The sequence below is a fragment of the Lolium perenne genome, chromosome 6 (genome assembly GCF_019359855.2).
Source record: "Lolium perenne isolate Kyuss_39 chromosome 6, Kyuss_2.0, whole genome shotgun sequence".
Lineage (NCBI taxonomy): Eukaryota > Viridiplantae > Streptophyta > Magnoliopsida > Poales > Poaceae > Lolium > Lolium perenne.
Genome location: NC_067249.2, coordinates 154,576,107 through 154,596,132, shown reverse-complemented (window position 1 = coordinate 154,596,132; position 20,026 = coordinate 154,576,107). Strand labels below are relative to the sequence as shown.

The 20,026-nt window shown below is 46.0% G+C and overlaps 2 protein-coding genes across 4 annotated transcripts in view; one reads left to right on the top strand and one right to left on the bottom strand.

Moving 5' to 3' along the window:
- Window positions 1–9,535: 9,535 nt before the first annotated feature.
- LOC127307157 (bidirectional sugar transporter SWEET4) lies at window positions 9,536–12,906 on the top strand. The gene is made up of 5 exons (XM_051337861.2): window positions 9,536–9,725; window positions 10,056–10,092; window positions 10,340–10,718; window positions 11,488–11,607; window positions 12,442–12,906. The coding sequence occupies exons 1-5, from the start codon at window positions 9,683–9,685 to the stop codon at window positions 12,604–12,606; spliced, it is 744 nt and encodes a 247-aa protein (XP_051193821.1). The 5' UTR covers window positions 9,536–9,682; the 3' UTR covers window positions 12,607–12,906.
- Window positions 12,907–16,493: 3,587 nt separating this feature from the next.
- Window positions 16,494–20,026, bottom strand: part of LOC127307158 (uncharacterized) — a 221,888-nt gene continuing 218,355 nt past the window's right edge. For 2 of the 3 annotated variants that reach the window (XM_071822764.1, XM_051337862.2), the window contains 5 exons: window positions 19,600–19,631; window positions 18,785–18,973; window positions 18,207–18,254; window positions 16,988–17,058; window positions 16,494–16,892 (listed from right to left, as the gene is read on the bottom strand). In XM_071822764.1, coding sequence (XP_071678865.1) covers window positions 16,809–16,892; window positions 16,988–17,058; window positions 18,207–18,254; window positions 18,785–18,973; window positions 19,600–19,631 — 424 coding nt within the window. In that variant the 3' untranslated portion in view covers window positions 16,494–16,808. The remainder of the gene's footprint in view (window positions 16,893–16,987; window positions 17,059–18,206; window positions 18,255–18,784; window positions 18,974–19,599; window positions 19,632–20,026) is intronic. The other variant, XM_071822765.1, reaches the window with a different exon arrangement.

Here is a 20,026-nt window from a genome sequence, read left to right as displayed (position 1 = left end):
TATGCCCCGAGCTTGTGAACGTTAGCAGCTTGACTTCCCCATTGACCAGATTTGAAGCACTAACCAAAGCAAGCCTCACCATTAGCGCCATCACCTTGATGGCACCAGATCGGGGTTTGGCCGGCAAGATCCGCCAGATTCACCGTAGGCCAGATCTGAAGACGATGACGAGATCTCCGACTCCATTGCGCCATTCTGCTCATGGGAAACACTGGATCTAAGCTTACAACAACATGAACTCCCTCGGATCCAAATTAACTGACTCAACTTTTCTTATCTAAATATGGATGTATCCACACATGTTTTTACTCGAGATACATACACGTCTAAGGAAAGTTGAATCAATTAATTTAGTTCGGAGGGTGTACGATATACAGAGAGAAGTCGGCCTCGTCTCCGGCCGGCGAGGCTGCCGGAGAGAAGGGGGAGATGAGCCAGGGGAGTGGGAGAGACTCGAGAGAGAAAGAGAAGAGGAAGAAATGAGAGCTCCCTGGGGAAGAACTTTATTTTTGTCGTTCTGCTCGTAGCTTGAAACTAAAAATTTCGGCCGCGCGCCAAATCATCCCGCCGCATCCATTCGAAAATCCCGTGACCAGTTTTACCCTTTTAACCCTGGTCCGGAAGCTACAACCCACCGACCATGGAGGGCTCATTCGGTAACAATGAAATATCTTTCCTAGATCCCGAACCCTCCCCACAGGCCCACACCCACCCACCAACCATTCGCCCCATTAGCTCAAAAAATACTCTCACACGCCAAAGCTCTGACTCTCTACAGTAGTAGATCTGCTTCGCCGCCGGCATACTCCTCCATAGCGTAGCCTTGATCGTGTTGGCTGTCCACCCACCTGATCCGCTCCCCCGCCGCCCTCGCCACCGACGGATCTGCTTCACCGCCGACCTCGCCACCAACGGATCTGCTTCACCGCCGACCTCGCCACCGACGGATCTGCTTCACCGCCGACCTCATCCATAGCGTAGCAATCAACGCCTTTCCTGTCGACGCACCGGATCCTCTCCAACGGAACCGGGTCTACTTCACCGCGCCCCCCCCTCCACAAAAGCCGATCTATTCCACCGACTACCTCGGTGCAGCGGCTGTATCAACTTCACCGAATCCCTTGCCAGCCAACCAGATCTGCTTCACTAACGCGTACTTCTACTGAAATAGGGTCGACTCATCGTCTCCCGCGTTCGCCACCGCTGGAATGCAAGTTGCCGCCCCCGTCCACCCCGCCGCAGCTTGGTTAGTACGCTGGCCCGTTAGATCGCGGTGTTTCTTTAGCCATGTTTTGTGTAGTTATTTGCAGATCTCATATGCCATTAAATTTCTTGATGTGTTACTTCGCATGAAGTTCGTTTAAATATTGTACATTACCAAAGCATTATCCGGTCGCTACCATCCTGTTCATTCTACTGACACCTGTGTGCATCCACATATTTATAGGGGACCCATTCATTTGCTGCCAACTGTTTTTGTACTGCATGCTATTCCTTTTATAGTCATGCTATGGGCATTTCCAATCTGGTTGTTCTTATACCACGTCATTAGCTCACCGCTAGCCGCTAGCTGTTTTCTCGTGTCTGCTATTCTTTTACTGCTTTTATAATCATGCTATGTGCATTTCCAATCTGCTTGCTCTTATACCTCGTCTTTAGCTTATAGCTATTTTTTTCCATGAATGCTCCTGTCGCACAGCTTGTATAGTTATTGCTGCGTGCATTTCTGGTCTTTGTATTATCGTAGACTAACTTGTCAATGTTATTTTTCCTAGGGATTGATCATGCGAACCACTTATTAGAATATCCAACATTAACAGCGGGGACGCTAGGGAAGGTTGGAATCTGAGTTCTTGGTTGGTAACTTTGGCAGTTTACTTCCGTTATTATCTATAACCTATATGCATTGTTCCTTATGCAAGAGATAAACACTTGGAACCCTCGCCATAGCAATGCCATCCATGCTTTACTATGTTTCGCCTATTTGATCTGCGTGACTTGGAGAAACTGCGAAGTAGATTTGAAACTGACATTTGGTCATTATTAATGCCAGTTTACTTTATGTGGAAAACCTTGGCATTACCCTACTCTAAATCTGAATGTCTGAAATTCGTATCTCATGCAAAGCAACATCTAGTTGGTTTTAATCTGATATGTGGTAAATATTGGCTTATTCATTTGGCAGCTCAAGTTTTTGTTATTTGAAACCAGCTGACTTGGTCTTAAATGTGATATCTAAACACAGATTAAGGACAATGGAGCAGGAGGATTAGCATTTCACTTGATGGCTGAACCTAAATGACGAGCATGTCGACTCACGACTAGTGCACGCAAGAGAAGGACCTGCAGCCGAAAGATGTTCGCTACATGTTTGTTATCTAATCTCTACATTGCGTAATACATGTTTGAATAGTTAATTGTTGTAACTATTTTTGCAATATTACCAGAATGCAGTTTTAGTGAAGCAAGTCATCATTAGAAGATAGTCGCCAAAGCGACCTGTGCAACATTATGATGTAAGTCTGCTTAGTACAAGTTCCATACATTGTCTTATTTATGCAACTTGTTATTATCTTATATCTACATTGCATAATAAATGTTTGAATAGTTCACTGTTGTAACTATGTTTGCAATATTACTAGAATGCAGTTGTAATGAAGAAGTCCTTAGTAGAAGATAGAGCGCAAAAAAGGTTCCGGCGTGAGCCTATGCAACGATATAATGTAAGTCTGCGCTTAGTACTTGTGACTATCTCATATCGACAATGCTTAATACATGTTTGCATAGTTCATCGTTTAACTCTTTTTGCATTATTATCGAGAATGCGGTTACGATGAAGCAATCTTCATTAGAAGAGAGGCCCACAAAAAGTTCTCGATCTTTGTTCGATGCATCCTCTCATTGCCGTCAACCTAGACCATTCTTTTCATCAAACGGTGAACATCTCAAGGCTGTACTTTATAAAAGACATGGTATTGTCGCTTTAAGGTCTCAGCTGATATGTTGACCAAGAGTACACAAGATTCAATCAAGGCGATTGCCAAATGTCAACGTGTTATTGATGATGCTAATAGAAGTCCTCAATGATTCTATGTAATTTTTTTTATTTGGGCACATTAATTGCCTTGTAATTTTCCTAGTTATTTTATTTGTGTATGTAATTGTGTGTATCATTGATATCGATTTTAGGCTCATGAAATTTAATGCAAGTTGACTAGTCAAACAACCAGGGCCCTATAACAGATTGGCGGCCCATTAACGGTAGTGTGGGACCCACTTTCATTTTGGGCCGGCTCACTTACTTACTTACCGGCCCGTTAACGTGAAAGTGGGACCCACCTGTGCTTTTGGCCGGCCCACTGTCTTGTTGGGCCGGCCCACTTGCTACATGATGGACCCCACATACTAAATGGGCTGGCCCTATAACAGGAAAGTGGGACCCACTGCGTTTTGGCCCGCCCACTAGCGTGTTGGGCCGGCCCACTTGCTATATGGTGTACCCCACATACTAAATGGGCGGCCCTTTAACCGGAAAGTGGGACCCACTCGTGCTTTTGGCCCTAAGACACTAGCTTGTTGGGCCGGCCCACTTGCTATATGGTGGACCCCACATACTAAATGGGCCGGCCCTTTAACCGGAAAGTGGGACCCACTGTGTTTTTGGCCCGCCCACTATCTTGTTGGGCCGGCCCACTTGCTATATGGTGGACCCCACATACTAAATGGGCTGGCCCATTAACAGAAAGTGGGATCCACTGTGCTTTTGGCCCGGCCCACTGGCTTGGTGGGCCGGCCCATTTGATCTAATGTGGACCCCACGCACTAAATGGGCCGGCCCGATTAGCAGGAAAGTGGGACCCACGTGCTAATTGGGCCGGCCCAATAACTTCTTGGGCCGGCCCACTTGCTTTAAGGTGGACCCCACTTGGTAAATGGGCTGGCCCGATAACATGAAAGTGGGTCCCACATGTTTTGTGGGCCGGCCCTTTTGCCTGTTGACCGGTCAAACGAATGCATTCGGCCCGGCCCACATGCTTAGTGGGCCGGCCCATTAATGTTTTGACCAGTCAACCTTAGAGGTTAGGCCCGGCCCACGTAACTAATGGACCAGCCCAGCTATATAGTTGACCGGTCAAACTAAGTCAATGCCCGCCCGCAAACTTAATGGGCCGCCCGCTTAAGACGTGGCAGCCTCGTGTGGGCCTACCATCTACCACGGGGTTTCACGGTTAACGCCGTTAATCGCCGATTAACGGCGTCTGCCACGTGTCAGTTTGCATGACGTCAGCAGTCAACGGGCTCCCGGAAACACTTCTGCAACGGTCCGATTTTCCGTGGCGGAAGGGCACCCAAGCGCGACGGACCGAAAAAATCATCGTAGGACTTTGCCTGACGCAATTTCGACAACAGAACCCATATCGTCGGGTTAGGCCCATAGGCGACGAAAAATACCCCTTAGCGGACGATTTTGAGATGTTGTCTATCAGAACTTTTCTTGTAGTGAGTAGAAACTCTGGCCATGTGGACACTTGTGACTCCAAGATGGGGTATTTATGCTTGATAGTAGGTTCATGCCTCTAGTTTTCTGGGAGAGTGACTTTATAACTTCTAAGGTTGTAGATGTGATGTTGCTACTAGGGAGAAAACAACAATGTTTTATCCAAGGGTAACTCTATTGTTTACTTTACACACATTGCTTAATGCGATATTCTATTGCTTGCAACTTTATACTGGAAGGGGTGCGGAAGCTAACCTGAAGGTGGATTATTAGTCATAGACGCAGTTGGATTATGGTCTATGTATTATGTTGTAATGCCCATATCAAATATCATAGTAATCATCTTGTCATGTGTCGATCGATATTCTGTCAATGGCCCAGCTATAATTTGTTCACCAAACATGGTATTTCTTTATGGAGAGACACCTCTAGTGAACTGTGGACCCCGGTCATTCTTCCTTTATTGATAAATTCAACTGCAATCCTGATTTGTTTACTTTCTGCAAACATCTCTTTCCACTCAATACGTCTAATCCTTTGTGTTTAGCAAACCGTTGAGATTGACAACCTCACTACAAGTTGGGGCAAAGTACTATGGTTGTGTTGTGTGCAGGTTCAACGTTGTTGCTGACGCCAGTAGTGCGCACTGCCACTAGTCAGCCAGCAACACCTTTAGAAGTCACGCCCGTCTCCTACTGGTCGATTAAACCTTGGTTTCATACTGAGGGAAAACTTGCTGATGTGCTCATCACGCCTTCCTCTTGGGGTTTCCCAACTGCTTCCACAACAACTGCCAACAAGATTGTCTGGTGCTATCACCGGAGCACCATCAGTAAGCTTTGGTCCCTACACACCATCCCAATCTCAGTCAAAAACTCGTCCTTGTCACACATTTCTGCAACACCATATACAATCACAAGGAATCACTTAACCTTTATTTTTAGATCCATCAAAGTAACTTTGATGAAGAATTTCCCAACCACTGTGTCACATATCGAAAATATGGTCAACCTAAAGCCACCAGAAATTCCTCCACTTCTGCCCACCGAATTAATCCATTTCCAAGCAAAATTACCAGCAGGGTCAATGCTCCTGAAAAAAGCAGGAGAATAATCTTTCTTAATGGTTTCCTAGAGCCCCAAGAGGTCAACATCTTGTTCCTTGATGAAATCTGCCAAAAAAGTGCTCATACCCTTGTTGCCCACACCTCTGCAATTTAAAGAGGCACATATCATAAATATTTAGGATTTTTTTCCTATATCTGGGTCTAGTAACAATGTCACACAAAGGGTGATCATTGAATACTTTCCCCAAGGCAGCACCTGATTTGGCTTGTGCTCCTCCCCGAGAACCACCTGATTTTGCTGGTGATTCTCTCCTCATAGCTTTCTTGCAAACACTCTTCCTTTTCTTCTCATTTCTTCTTGATATAACAAGAGTAAATCCTTCCTCATCCTCCTGTTCTTCTCCATATCCAAGCACCCTTGGATTCTCTGTATCTTCATTTTGCAATTGTTTCTCTTGAACATCAGCAATAGCATGTCTGGCATGCTCCATGTCTTTTAAGTAATTAATTCTTTCCATAGGAAGAGTTTCTAGATTGACCCCCACTTCAAGGGCTCTAGCACGAATAATATCATCATCAAGTAAAGAAAAGGAATTATGAGAGGTGAGATTTGTAGCTGGCATATCTCTAGATGCAGCTTGCATGCTTGCTCTCTCAGGCACCCTTTCTGCATGGGCCTCCTGAGCAGATAGGCGAGAACTCATCCGGACACCTGGTTGACCACCACTTGCCTCAAGCAAACCATCAGTATGAGTATAAACATTGATATATTTATCTACATGTATATCATTCTGTGAGGGAGGCTCCTATTGAGTACAGTCCACATTAGGTTGAGATCCATCCATTGGAATAACTTCTGCCAACCTAACAGTCTGTCTAGTAGGGACAGCTAGAGCAAGAATTCCTTGGCCAGGCCTGATGAAAGGTACCTCAGAAGTGGCTCCACTTTCAGATTCAGTACTATCATAGTGCACTTCTCTTCAGACAAATTTTCTTCATTGTTTTCCTCAATGATCGGACCCAGTTCTTTTCTGTATTCCTTCCGGAACATGAAGGTTTTGCCACTCCCATATTTCACAAGAGTGTGAAGAAACTGGGTGTAGGATGGAGCAACAGAGGCACTAGAAGAAGCTTGTCCAGAAGACATAGAGATGGGAGCAGGACTATCAGCCACAGGCTTGTGAGTAGTGGCCACAGAGGGAGCAACATTTCTAGGAACTTCGATACCAGTATCAACCATATCATCCAGTAGGTCAGTCTCAAAGAGTTTCCTCTTAACTATATCCCTACAAGGAGCCACTTGAACAACAGCAGCAGCCTGCCTATGATTGCTTGTATTTTTATTGCCATTGCCTGTGACTTTGGGAGGAGCAGATTGTGAGCCTGCATCAGAGTCATTCCTAGCAGTTCTTTGGCGCTTAGTAGTCCCATTGACCCCCTCTTCTTCTTGATTGGTGTTAGCCACAGTAATCTTGGTACCAGGAGTAGGAACATTTTTAAACAATTCCCTTGTGTATTGCAACTCATAGAAACCACCCCTCATCTCACCAATTCTTGTGTTGGGAACTAATGAAAGGTCCTGACAGCCAATCCTCACTCTAACATAGGAGAAGTTCCTAATAAAGTTCTTGTCCACATCTAAGGGTTTTCCAACGAAACTGGCAGCATATAAAGCAGTGGACCTGCTTCTGAAATTCATGGGAATTCCTTTGATCCTAAACCAAGCTTCTTGAATCACAGAGATAGGTTCTATGTCACCAGACCATTTCTCCATGGATATAATAGCCCCAGGGACAGTTCTCATGAAGAGATTCCCAAAATGTGCAAGCTCCTCAATAGATTTAGCTGAAGGAAATCTTGTCCTAAACTCTGTAGGAGATACCTCTTTAGAAAAAAATCGCCAATTAATTTTCATCGACTCAGTCCAAACATTAAATTCGTGCTCAATATTTCTGCAGTTCACCTCTCCTCTTTCTACAGTGATATGAGCATAGTTTAGCTGTGACGCGGGTTGTATTTCTGCCTCAGGAACTGGGATAGAATAAAACCCAGAACCAAAATCTTCACTACCAAATAATGGGGCCTTGTATTCCCAAGGTTCATGAGTCTGGCACACATCCAAGTGATGCTCCCCTGCATAATTACTGCAAGAACCCTTGAATTTGACAAACCTATTATCTTGTGTCTTTCCAGCCGTCACGTCACAGTTGGAGCAAGAACAGGTGGAGGTGCAGAGGATCCCACCGGATCTTGCGGAGAAATCACATTAGGAGCTATATTCATACTGGGATTTGTGTATGGAATACTCGGACTAGTTTCTGCTACAGTAGATCCTGCAGCTGTAACATGAGGAGGGATCGAGGAGGAGGTGTTGAGACTTGCTTCAGTGGATCTAGCATGATCCTCCAAGTGAGACGAGGCACCAGGCATCATCTCGGAACTATGAGCCCAACGATTGCGAGCACATGCTTCCTCTTCCTTGCGCTTCTTCTCCGTCAGCACTCTCTCACGAGCCAACCGCTCGGAGATGCGAGATGCTTCGCGGCGACGCTGCTCATCCAGGCGATGCCGCTCATCGGCGCGACACCTTTCTTCCACCCAAAGGCGATCTTGCCCTGCTGCTCGACGCTCTTCTTCTCTACGCCTTTCATCCTCGAACCTCCAATTGGCATCACAGCGCCTCTCATCTTCCCATCGACGTTGTTCTTCACACCGATCTGCCTCCGACCCTGGGCGGGGGTGGTTACCGAAGTAGTTCCGAGGTGGGGATCTCTACGGCGGTGTACGTCTCGATCCCCCAAACCAACGCTCCATCGGTGGCGGCAACGGGAGTACCTGAGCGAAAGATCTGCGGTCGTCGGAGTTGCCCGACCAGATCTGTGGGTGGCTAGGGTTTGGGGATCTTGGACGCGGAGGCAAAGCTCTCGGGACGAAGACGACCGCACCCGATGAATGGGATCTAGGGTTGAACCATGGGGAGTGGGCGGAGAAAACCTGGACAACCAGACCACGTCTCAAGCGCACGCAAAGGCCGACTGTCGACGAAGATTACGATCAAGAACCATCCTCTTGATCTCTGGCCCGATCTGCACGAGTACTCTATTGATTCTTCTGGAGGCACCACTCTAAAATGAATCCGCGTCACTGATCGATCCAATCTGACAAAGCTTGGCGTCAAAAACCGAAACCCTAGGGCCCTCAACTTTCACAAATTTAGATTCGCGGAGAAGAAATCCGTTGGAGGCAGAGATAATGGAAGCTCTCCTAATGGTGTGCGGGAATGAGGGATTAGCCGATGGATGGTCATCGGAGCTGATAGGGACGGTGGCGGCGGGGGCGGGGACGGGAGCCATCCGGTCGTAGATGTTATAGGAGTTCATCCGCATCAAGGGCGCCTACGGCGGCGGGGACTCCTTATCAGAATTAATCGGGTTGATAAAGTAGAAAAACATTCCCCCTTTGTTTTGTAGGAACCCAATTCAATTCGGTGTGACATAGAACAATGATGACATTTATAATTCTTTTTTTAGATGGATCGTACGATTAGTCCTGGTGTGTGTCCGGGTGTTTTGTGACGTTGTCTTGCTCGGATGGAAAAGACGTGTACTAGACCGTGAAGGGGCATTGGGATGCGTTCCAGAGACGTTGAGACGTTGCCCGATCTGCACCTTGATGGTCCCCTCCCCGACGGGATGCGCAAACTCGCACGCTGAGACGTTGCGCTGCAACGAACTTGGACCAGGAATGTGAATATGTGGAGTACCAAAAAAAAAGAAATATTGGCAGCGAAAGTAATAAAGAAAGAAAAGATGATTGGAATGACCAACCCACCCGGCTGGCTGCTGGACATGGCCGGGTTGTTATAGAGAGAAAAATGCTTGTACACTGCGCATGGGAGAGCGAGCCCGGTAGCGATGGGATAGCGGTGGGGCCCACGGATCATCCCTATTTAAGGACCCCCGTTTGGTGTTTTCTTCAGATCATTCACTCATCAACGTACAGAGGGACAGCGAGCGAGCGAGAGGGGGTCCGTTGCACTTGTATCAATCCGTCCTCTCTCCCCTCTCCCCTCCAAACTCCGGCGATCCGCTTCTCCTCTCTCGCCGCCGGAAGCCGCCATGGTGTCAGCGGACACCATCCGCACGGTGATCGGGATCATAGGTGAGTCGCCGTCCCCGTCTCCACCCTCTGCTTCTGCACGGCGCCGAAAATCATGTGGTAGATAGATTTAGATGGTGGCACTGCACGGGCGTGTGGGGTGTTGTTGGATCCTGATGCTCGTTTCGCTGCATCCCCTTTTCGCTTCTCGCCCAACCACTTTTACACACACGTCTTCTTCACCAACTTTTGCTCTCCCTTCAAATGCAAGCATCGCGCACCGGATTTCCTCAAACTCGCCGTCTGCTTAGTTTTTTACCAGGAAATCTAAGATCTACTGCCGCTTCTGATGCTGCTGCTTTTTTGTTTTGTTTTGTTTCGGCTCTGTTGCAGGCAATGGAACCGCCCTGGTGCTCTTTCTATCCCCAGTGTAAGAACCCAACTGCTCCATAAAGCAACTTTCGATCTCCTTTCTCTTCTCCGGGACCGGGAGTAACCGAACCCCAGATTCGGGTCGGCTGCGTGGCCGAGTTCTACAAATTCGAGAGAATGCAGCACCGCGATACTAATTCGGAATTTCTTCCGAGCAAAATAATAATACTACGAGAATCCCTGCTAATTTCCTTCTTACGCACGCCAACTAACTGACGCTCGCCCGCCCGCCGCCATGGATGCAGGCCGACCTTCTACCGCATCTGGAAGAAGAAGACGGTGGAGCAGTACTCCGCGGTGCCGTACCTGGCGACGCTGCTCAACTGCATGATGTGGGTGCTCTACGGCCTGCCGCTGGTGCACCCGCACAGCATGCTCGTCATCACCATCAACGGCACCGGCATGGCCATCGAGCTCACCTACATCGCGCTCTTCCTCGCCTACTCCGCCGGCGCCGACCGACGCAGGGTGCTCCTCATCCTCGTCGCCGAGGTCGCCTTCGTCGGCGCAGTCGCCGCGCTCGTCCTCAGCCTCGCCCACACCCACGACGGCAGGTCCATGGTCGTCGGCATCCTCTGCGTCGTCTTCGGCACCGGCATGTACGCCGCGCCGCTCTCCGTCATGGTATGATCATGATTCGGGCTCACTCCTCCTCTTCCTCTCCTATCTCGCTCAGGAAATACTATGTGACCGAGATTTGGTGGTGCTCCAGTAGTTTATTGCTTGATTCTTCTTCTAGTTTGTTGGTGATGATTGTCGGCGTCAGGAGATCCAAGGAAATTATTAATTAACTGCTCTTGGGATGTGAATAAGCATATGAAAAGAAGACTGGATTACTCTAGAGTAATTTCTTGACCAAACCTGGGACTCTGGGTGGGTGGAGAATAGAATACTGGACTAGTACTCGTAGTGTATGCAAGCATGAGTAATCTTGCTGTTTCTCGAATATCTTTTTCTCGGGCATCTCTATACTTTATCTTCTTGATTGGTGAACAGTCGTAAATATTTTTGTGGAAAACAAAATTTGCCACCAGTGTTTTTTTTTTTCCATTCGGTGGTGTCAAATCAACTCCTCTGCTTTTTGTCCATATACTACTAGTACTTAGCTTATGGTTAAACCTGTAACTGATAACTTGTGGCCGCTGCAGTTTTTCCCTCGAAGTCGAACCTGTTAAATTTGTTCATGACCTTTTTCCCTTGTTGTAAACACTATTAGTTCACCCATCCCAAACACAGACCCCAGTTTACTTGTAGTTTTCATGATTCATACTCTACTCAAGTTTTTCCGAGCATGTTCTTTGGATGAATTGTAGTAGTATCAGTACACAATCAATCAGTTTGATGCACTGTAAAATGGATGAATTGCTAATGTCGGTGTGCTCCTGTGTTTCAGAAAATGGTGATCCAGACCAAGAGCGTGGAGTACATGCCCCTGTTCCTGTCCCTGGCGTCCCTGGTGAATGGCGTCTTCTGGACCGCCTACGCCCTCATCAAGTTCGACATCTACATCACAGTAAGAAGTCTTCTAAACTAGGAATTAGTGTGCCTGTTTTTTTCACTCTTCTCTAGAGCGACCTTTAGCTACAAGTAGTAGTAAACCAGTACGGACCCTGCACAGCGCATCATGTCGTCTCTGTCTGCCCATAAACTGGAGGAACCACCTACTAATATAAACAGTGAAATGATGAATTGCTAAGTTTTAGCAAGGCAGGCTGCAGATGGCGGTGTTAATTTAGGAGGCAGGCGCGTCAGGTAAACATACATATTTGGATAGGTCTGGCGAACCACCCAAAATAAATGCAGCAACTAGGGAGGGGGCATGTTGCAGACCAAGTTGCGTGCGCGAACAAAACCACCGCCAGCCGTTCCCTCTTGCTTTCATGCGAGTTGCCTGCAAGTCCCTTCACGTGACGCATGTTTTTGTGCTGGGAATATGGGTGGAGTACTAGGAATCGTAGGGCAATTCTTATTTCGAGTAATAATACAGTACAAGATCGGATAGGATAGGCCGCTAGGACCAGGGCTCCATGGCCCGTGCAGCATGCTGTTGTAGCCGACGGTCAGACAAATCACACCAGTCGCCGTTGCTTTTGTTCGTGGTGCTAATTGCCAAACCTTGCCTGTCCCTCGTGACATGGTGAGATCGGACGGTCAAGCTAGTGTCGCCAACGACCATGCTGAACGGACCGTCTCCGGCCGTTTCCAGACCAGGAGGCTTGCCAAATCCTGACGTTGCCGTCTGTTTCCGTTTCCAGACCACGTGCTGACCCTTAGCTCAGGATAACACATCTCTGCGGATTGTTTTCTCATGTTAACTCTAAATCTCGACTCTCCTCTTCCAATGCAGATCCCCAACGGGCTGGGCGTTCTCTTCGCCGTGGGGCAGGTGGTCCTCTACGCCATCTACTACAAGTCGACGCAGCAAATCCTCGAGGCCCGCAAGCGCAAGGCCGATCAGATCCCCATGACCGAGGTCGTCGTCGACGGCAAGAACGGCAACGGCCGCTACTAGATGCAAGCGTTACGTATTTACTCTCCATCTCCGAGCGCATTCATAAAACTATACAGTACCTTAGCTAATTTCTCGGACGAATGATGTGCTCTGTGCGCAAACATGTGTCGCCCGGGCCTCTCTTGTTCTCGTGTCGTGTATCCTTCAAAGTTCCCTGTATGTCTTCTTGTCTTGACTATCAACTAGAGCCGGTTAATCGCGACGCTGAGTGGTGTATCTCTAGCGTTCTTGAATCTTGGTTTTTTCTCATGAGCTATGGCGGTCCAAATGAAAATACTAGCATGTTGGGGATTTATCTTACTATAATATGTTCTTGTCCGGATTTGACGGTATATCCATCCATGTGTTTTCTACTTCGTACCCAAATATATCAAATTGGCTGAGATCAAATGCCGCCAAATCTCAAGAAATATTTTTTATGCATGTATTTATGCGAATAAAATAACCTTTTTTGCAGCGAGTGATGTTTGTTTTGTTGAATATAATTGGTTAACTCTTCCATCGAATTGGCCTTTTAATTGAACTACCTAGAGTATGCAATTCCACATGTTTATCTTTGCTTGAACTTATTTTTCCTTTCTTTTGTTCATAGCATTTTTTTTATATTACTCCCCAGTCTAATACTAGTTATCGTAAATTCGAATGAATCGAGGTATATAAAAATCTATCTATTGTAAATATACATCCAAATTAGGGACAACTAGTATAGAGCATATGGATTAAATATTTTACTGCTTTGCCAGTCGCATCCACGCAGTTCCTCCAACTATTCAGTGTTTCCCCTTTTACTAATATAGCATGTTTTATAGCAAGCTAATGTACCGAAATGAATTTTTGATCTAGGGTGCATATGCTCCCTTTATCCAAAAATCAAATTTCAAAATGTCAAAAAAATTAGAAATTTGTTTTCACATGTATTTCTCCATGTTCTATGCGCGCATGAAATGCTTCGCTGAAAACCGGTATTTTTTGTGCCCCGTGTAATAAAACACAAAAAAAAATCCTCAGAAATGATTTATTTAAGCATCGGGTTTTGTCTTTTTAACATATGCTACACAAGAAGTCAACTTTTGCTGAAACAACTTTGTAAACAACTTTTGCTGTATTTGAGTAGTATATTTTAGTGCATGTGTATGGAGGGACTAAAAGAAAAAGTCACACAAGACGAGTTTGATAAACATAAACCCTCCATAACTTCGAAAAACAAGTTTGGCAAAGCTAATTGAAGCTACGAAGCGAAATGATCTCCATTGGACAAAACTCCACACGTGTGCGACAAAGAGCTCCCTCAAAGCCTTCCTAACGGACCGACATGCTTGAGTGACATTCTCTCGTCTTGCCGGACGCATGGATGCCAACCTAGACCGCAGCAAAACATCCAGCGCGGTCTAATTCGGTGTCCGGCGTCTTAAGCCCATTCTCATTACAATTTCCACTACGCATGGGACGTTGGGGTAAACAGACGCAAGCAAAAGCGACACGGTGAGTGTAGGGCCAGCCTCGTCACCGGCACAAACCTTAGTGCTGCAGCTTCGCCTAATGGCGACGACGGTTTCCGTAGGCGAGACGTTCCATCGGCGCTGCGCCTCCTTCACTCGTCGCCGCCGTCCGCATTCCCCCGCATCTTCACCACCTTCTTCACCGCTTGCCGCGATTTCTCCACACCTCTTCCTGCTCCACTACCGGCTATAAAAGGCCGCCTCCGCTCGCTATCGCCAGCACAGCCGCCGACAATCCTTCCCTCCACCTCCACCAAAACATGCATAGTCTCCTAGCCACCACCTTCGCCATGATGAGTTGCGCCAGCGGCGGCCATGCCGTCTCCACCTTCCCCGACCGACATTCCCAACATCGACGAGTTCGGCGAGTTCAACGAGAACGAAGGCACCGATGATGACATCGTCGACGCGGCGATAAACACGCAGTTCATGGCTAACGCGGAGCGGGTGACAGGGGAGGAGTGGGCAGCCCGCGCGGCATTCGATGTGGAGCAACAACATCGGCAAGAGGCAGCGGCCGCAGAGGAGTGGGACGATGACGACGAGTGGAGCGATGACGGGCCTAACCCGGTGGAGAAGTAGGTGGAGAGGGCCATCCTCTCATCCTTCGAGACGCTGAAGAAGGCTAAGGATGACGCCCGAGAGGAAGCCAACGAGGCACATCGGCAGAGGCTCTACACGGCAGCCCACCGAGCTAGCGAGCGCGCAGCAGAGGGAGCCTCCTCCCCAAACCCGGCCGCCTCCGTCCTAGCTCCAGTCGTCGTCGCCTCCATCCTACATCCGGCTGCTTCTATCCCAGCTCCAGCAGCCTCGGCGCATCTCCTGAGGTTCCTTGCTACCTGCTCTCCTCCCTCCACAGATCATGGGTTTTTCCGTCGTCCTCTCTATCATGCTTGCCACTCAGCTCTTTGTCATGGTCGCCCATGAGGTTGACACCCGACAACGCCCCAAGTCTGCTCCCTCTTCCACTCTTGTCCCGACGAGGACTTCTATCCAAGGACGACGGTGTTGAGGATGAACGTGAGGCCACCGCTGCACACTAGGTTCCTCCATAATCTTTTCATGCCTGCAAACTTTTGTTAAGCACCATTTTTAAGGGTTAGAGAGTGGACTTTTGGAGCAGGTGCTTGGTGAGCACCCGAATCTATACCGTATACAGTATGATCCATCAGTTTCTGGACACATTGGTTTATCAATAGATGAAGACCTCCTTCAATTTTCCATACAAGTGAACAGTACAACATAATGCCACTTTTTCTTCATACAGACAGCGTACTGCAATAGTACAATGAAGCATAAATTCATTGCCGAAGTTTCCAACAGACGCCTATTCACAAGTGTTGTTACTTGAAATTATTAGTGTGCAGACGTGCAGTGTGCTATACATGTGTACTGCCAATCAGCGCAAAGGAAACAAAACAAGTAGCAGAAGGAGACAGCTCGACTAAGGAGGAAGTATCTAGTGCTACAGCTCATTTACATGCTACTGGATTCCACACACCAGGAACGTTAGATTTAATTGGACGGCCAGAATTGAGCCAGTACTCGCTCCGTTCCACTCTGCAGGAAAATGTGCATCTAGACCCCCAAAATCTTGTTGCTCTATCACAAGAACAGCAGAGTTTATGTTGCCTTCATCCTCATGGCAGTGCAGGAGCAAAAACAGCATGCAGATCGACATTGAGCCACTAAAATCTGTATTTGTTCCTTCAAAATCAATCGACTAAAGTGTCTAATCGTATCGGATAATTCCTTCAAAGTTTCTGCACCAAAAATCTGAAAGAAAAACAAACAAGTGAACAGACGGCTCGAAATCGCCATGGAGGCCCAAACTTGAAGCTTCCCCATCCTTCTTGGAATTCATGGTGACAAAGAATCTTGCAGTCGAGCTAGGGAGGCGGCCTCCCACAGGCTACAACTGGCACATCTCCTCACAGAACCAGCAGATAGCTCATGGCCGGAGAGATCTGGAGCGGCGCGTCAAGCTACAGTGGGATCTTGTTAATCTTAGACGAGGATCTAGGGACAGCTTGAGATTTCGTCTCAGTAACTTTCTCATTCAGGCCCACTTTGCAAGATACATCGCAACTAGGGGTGCCGGATGCAAGTGTACCGAAGGAGACGGGCCCTCTCCATCCCATACGTCCAATTCCACTGAACGCCTACTATGTCTTTGGAATCAAGTAGCACCCAGACCAGCTGTAGCACTAGATACTCTCTCTCACTCACATAATACCCAGCTCTCATGCGACCCAAGAGAACTATGTCAACTAGAGCATGGAGAACACAGCAGCGGATACTTTCGTTATGTTTGGACCCACTGCTGCTAAAATGAAGGCTTTCAACAAGCAATCTACAAATCTGACACAGCTGCTCAAAACCAAGGGCTAAGAAAATGGACACATCCAACAATCTATTCTTCGAACAAAAATATAATTTCCACCCAGACATTCCTAAGGCATGAGTAATAGTGCCCCGGTGATTCAGGTACTACACACAGCAAGCTGGCCTTCAATCCCCGTAAGGTTACAGAGAGGAGGAATTGACTGCTGCTTCATTTTAGAGAGACCAAGCAGCCACAGGTTAGACTAAAATTTGTGCATGCCATACATATGGCTTAAATACAAAAGTGGGCACAGAGAACTGGCAAAAAAGTTTCTTCAGACAAATCTGTGGCACTCCACGAATGCAGCTCGACTTTGATTAATACCAGGTTGTGTTGTCCAGCGCTGATGCCAAGCCCGTTTGAGCATCTACGGCACGACGCAGATCTTCAAGGAAGTTCATCTACATGTCCAGTTTCCACAGCGGAGCAATCAGCGTACAAGAAAGCAACAAAATAAGAGGATACCCAAACAATGATTTGTTAGTTCAGTTCATACCTGGTGAGGAAGTTTCATTTGACCGTGACCCCATGATGATCCACCAGAACCAGCATACATTACTGGTTTATCTGCCATAAAATAGTTAGCAGCATTAGCAGCAAGGCAATTTGCTTTGTTGCTTCACATTGGCACCATTATATGAGGTTGGGCTAGTGTAGCTGAATATGATCTTCATAAGAAATCTATGTATAATAATGTTTGAAGTGCACACCATCGCAAGTGCACTATCCCAGTGATACAGGTTCACTCTGATCTTAAGATCATTTTTGTCTGTTCCCGTTCCCGTGATAGTGCCACTACTACACAGCAACATTTCAGATTCATGTGCATTTTCTCTCGTCAGTTAGTGAAGGCTAACACAAATCACATTAAAAGACCACTAGAGAATCCTTTATCGTTGTCCTAAAACTTGGATCATGCAATCAACGCTTGTGCTTAGAACTCCATCCATAATAAATATCTAAAATACACTCTACTCATTAATACAGTAAATGTCCCTACACTTCCAGTTTAGACATCTTCAGAATTTCTGCTAGGATATCATTACATTACGGTATGCAGACTGGATATAATATGCTACAGTCCAATTTGACCCCTTATTTTCAGCTTACATGGAAGTTCAAAGTTCAAACTGGAACCTCTACTGTAAAACCATCTTTTTTAACCCTCTCAACTCTCAAAACTAGTACAAATTTCAGCCTGGCGGTGATTGCTTACGTGAAATCCAACAGGGTTCGATCACTGAGTAAGCCAGTGAGCCATGTCAGCAAGGCACCTCATACAATCAGTCAAGAATTTAGTTGGAAAAACAAAACTGTTACATCATTTTCGTTTTGTTTCTTCTATCTTCCTAATTTATCTTCTTTCTTCTATCTTCCTTATGTATATTCTCTTACGTACTCTTGAGTGATTTCACTTTAATATACTAACATGATACTGATCGGGATACAACATAAGCACTCAACATGGCAAAACTGCTTTGTAATACGACAGTCCAAATAGTCTTCCCTGAAACTATAGGGAGCTAAATTTGACTTTTATACGTAGCAATATCAGGCGAATGTAAACTAACAAGTTTGTATAGCAAGAATCAACACACAAGAAAAAAATTGAGCTGCCAAACATAGTAAGATAGCTCTAATTTCAAAAGGACTCTATGTTTGCTTTAACAGCTCCATTGGAGCAATGTAATACTAACTGCAACATTAGTGCTCACCAGAGGAATCATTTGGGTCATTATACGAGTTCATTGCAGCAGCCCAACCTACAGAGATACAGCGTTATCACTTGGTGACTGATAGGGAATAAGTTTAGCCAGAAATAATACACCAGATGCAGCTTGTAGGATAAACTAGCAGTGCAGATCGACTAGACCGTAACCGTAACTCTGTAAGTAATTAAACTTGCCCAAATTCTGGTGATTTCTCAGTAATCACCAGTATGGTCACAAAACGAACAGTTGACAATATAATTTAAAAAACAACAAGAGTGCATTATCAGCAATAGATATCAAACCTGGAAATTTTAGTAAGTGGGAATGCAAACTGGGAATGAAGTGCAAAAGGTGTTCCATGCTATCGCAATTTGAGTAAGTGGATATTCAGTGGTTAGCATGTGAGTTCATAACAGAATATATTGTAAACACTTCCTTAATTATGTTACTCTTAAGTATAATGTCCCGCCACCAGTAACATGCAACAATTCCCAGCATTTAAAAGATAAGAACTTATATTACAGAAATTCCACTAGCAGTTAAAAGGGCAGTTCGGTATGCAATCACGCTGAGAAACATACGTTCACTGTGAAGATGTGCAGCCTCACTAGCAGAACATCCTTCCAAGGGTACTAATCTTGCATGACTGTGATCATTCTGAGCATTGCTGACAAAAGCATCATGATGTATAATTGGAGGAAGGTTCTTCAGTGAAGGAACATGGCTCTTCTCTCCATCATTGTTGTATGAATAGATGGCTTTCTCGGCCCCTGTTTGATGAAATAGCAATTGTAAGTGTCCAAAATGTTAGCCACACTTAAAAATACAGATCGACATAGTCAACATTTACGAGGAAAATACAAGCCATCAAAACTTCATTAGAAATAAATAAAATGAAAGTGCAGACATCTCTACGATAGGAGTTTCTGAGAAGCCATAAAATAAAACAGCAAGCACCATTTTCTTGTAAAAAAGGCTAAAGTAGTAGATTATGGTCATAATTTGCAGGTGACTTGCATTAGATGTGCGACTGTTGTAGAGTATTGTATTGGCATATATTAAATTGATGCAATAGTGCAAAGGGGGAGCATAGAGGGATGTTGGCGCATTAAGGATCTCCTTTTACTGCTATCAATGTGGTAAGTGCAGCGAACATACTGTTCTGTGCATTTGTATCAACGAACAACCACAGTAGTTGGACAAATCTAGACATCTAAGAACATTCGTAGACAAATTTAGAGGCATAATGAGTGAATACCATATCTGGATCAAGTCATATTGAGTCAGCGACTAATTGGTGAGACCTTGTGCATCATACGGACCCAACACACAACAAAAGGAAAACATAGCTCGTGCCTATGAAATATATAAGTAACTGCATCAAAATGACACACACCTCCAGCCTTCCGCCGATTGTTTGCACGATTCCTGAAGTATATTAGGAGTAAAGACAGCCATTAGCAAGCACGTTGTACACACAAATATGTAGCGACATAAAAAAGCTAAGAAGTACAGATAACAGAGCAGCATATTAAATACTAATTGATGTTTTCAAACAGCATACATATATTGAGAAGGGCAGATATCTCAGTGTTAGCTCAGGAATACTAGAAACATAACTAAGTAACCAAATCAAAAAGTTGTCAACTTTTTCCCCATAAGGAGGGAATACACCTGCCTCTGTACCGATTGAATATTGATACACGCTGGCATCAGCAAATAGCCAACTGCGTACACGAGATTGCTCCAGAAAGTTTACTTTCAGTTCACGGCGACCTATTCTAATTGTGATTGTGGAAAGTTTACTTTCAGTTCATGCCGAC

Coding starts and splice junctions, on each gene's coding strand:
- LOC127307157 (XM_051337861.2), top strand. CDS start 9,683: ATGGTGTCAGCGGACACCATCCGCACGGTGATCGGGATCATAG. Junction 10,719..11,487: donor CCGCGCCGCTCTCCGTCATG/GTATGATCATGA, acceptor CCTGTGTTTCAG/AAAATGGTGATCCAGACCAA. Junction 11,608..12,441: donor AGTTCGACATCTACATCACA/GTAAGAAGTCTT, acceptor CTTCCAATGCAG/ATCCCCAACGGGCTGGGCGT.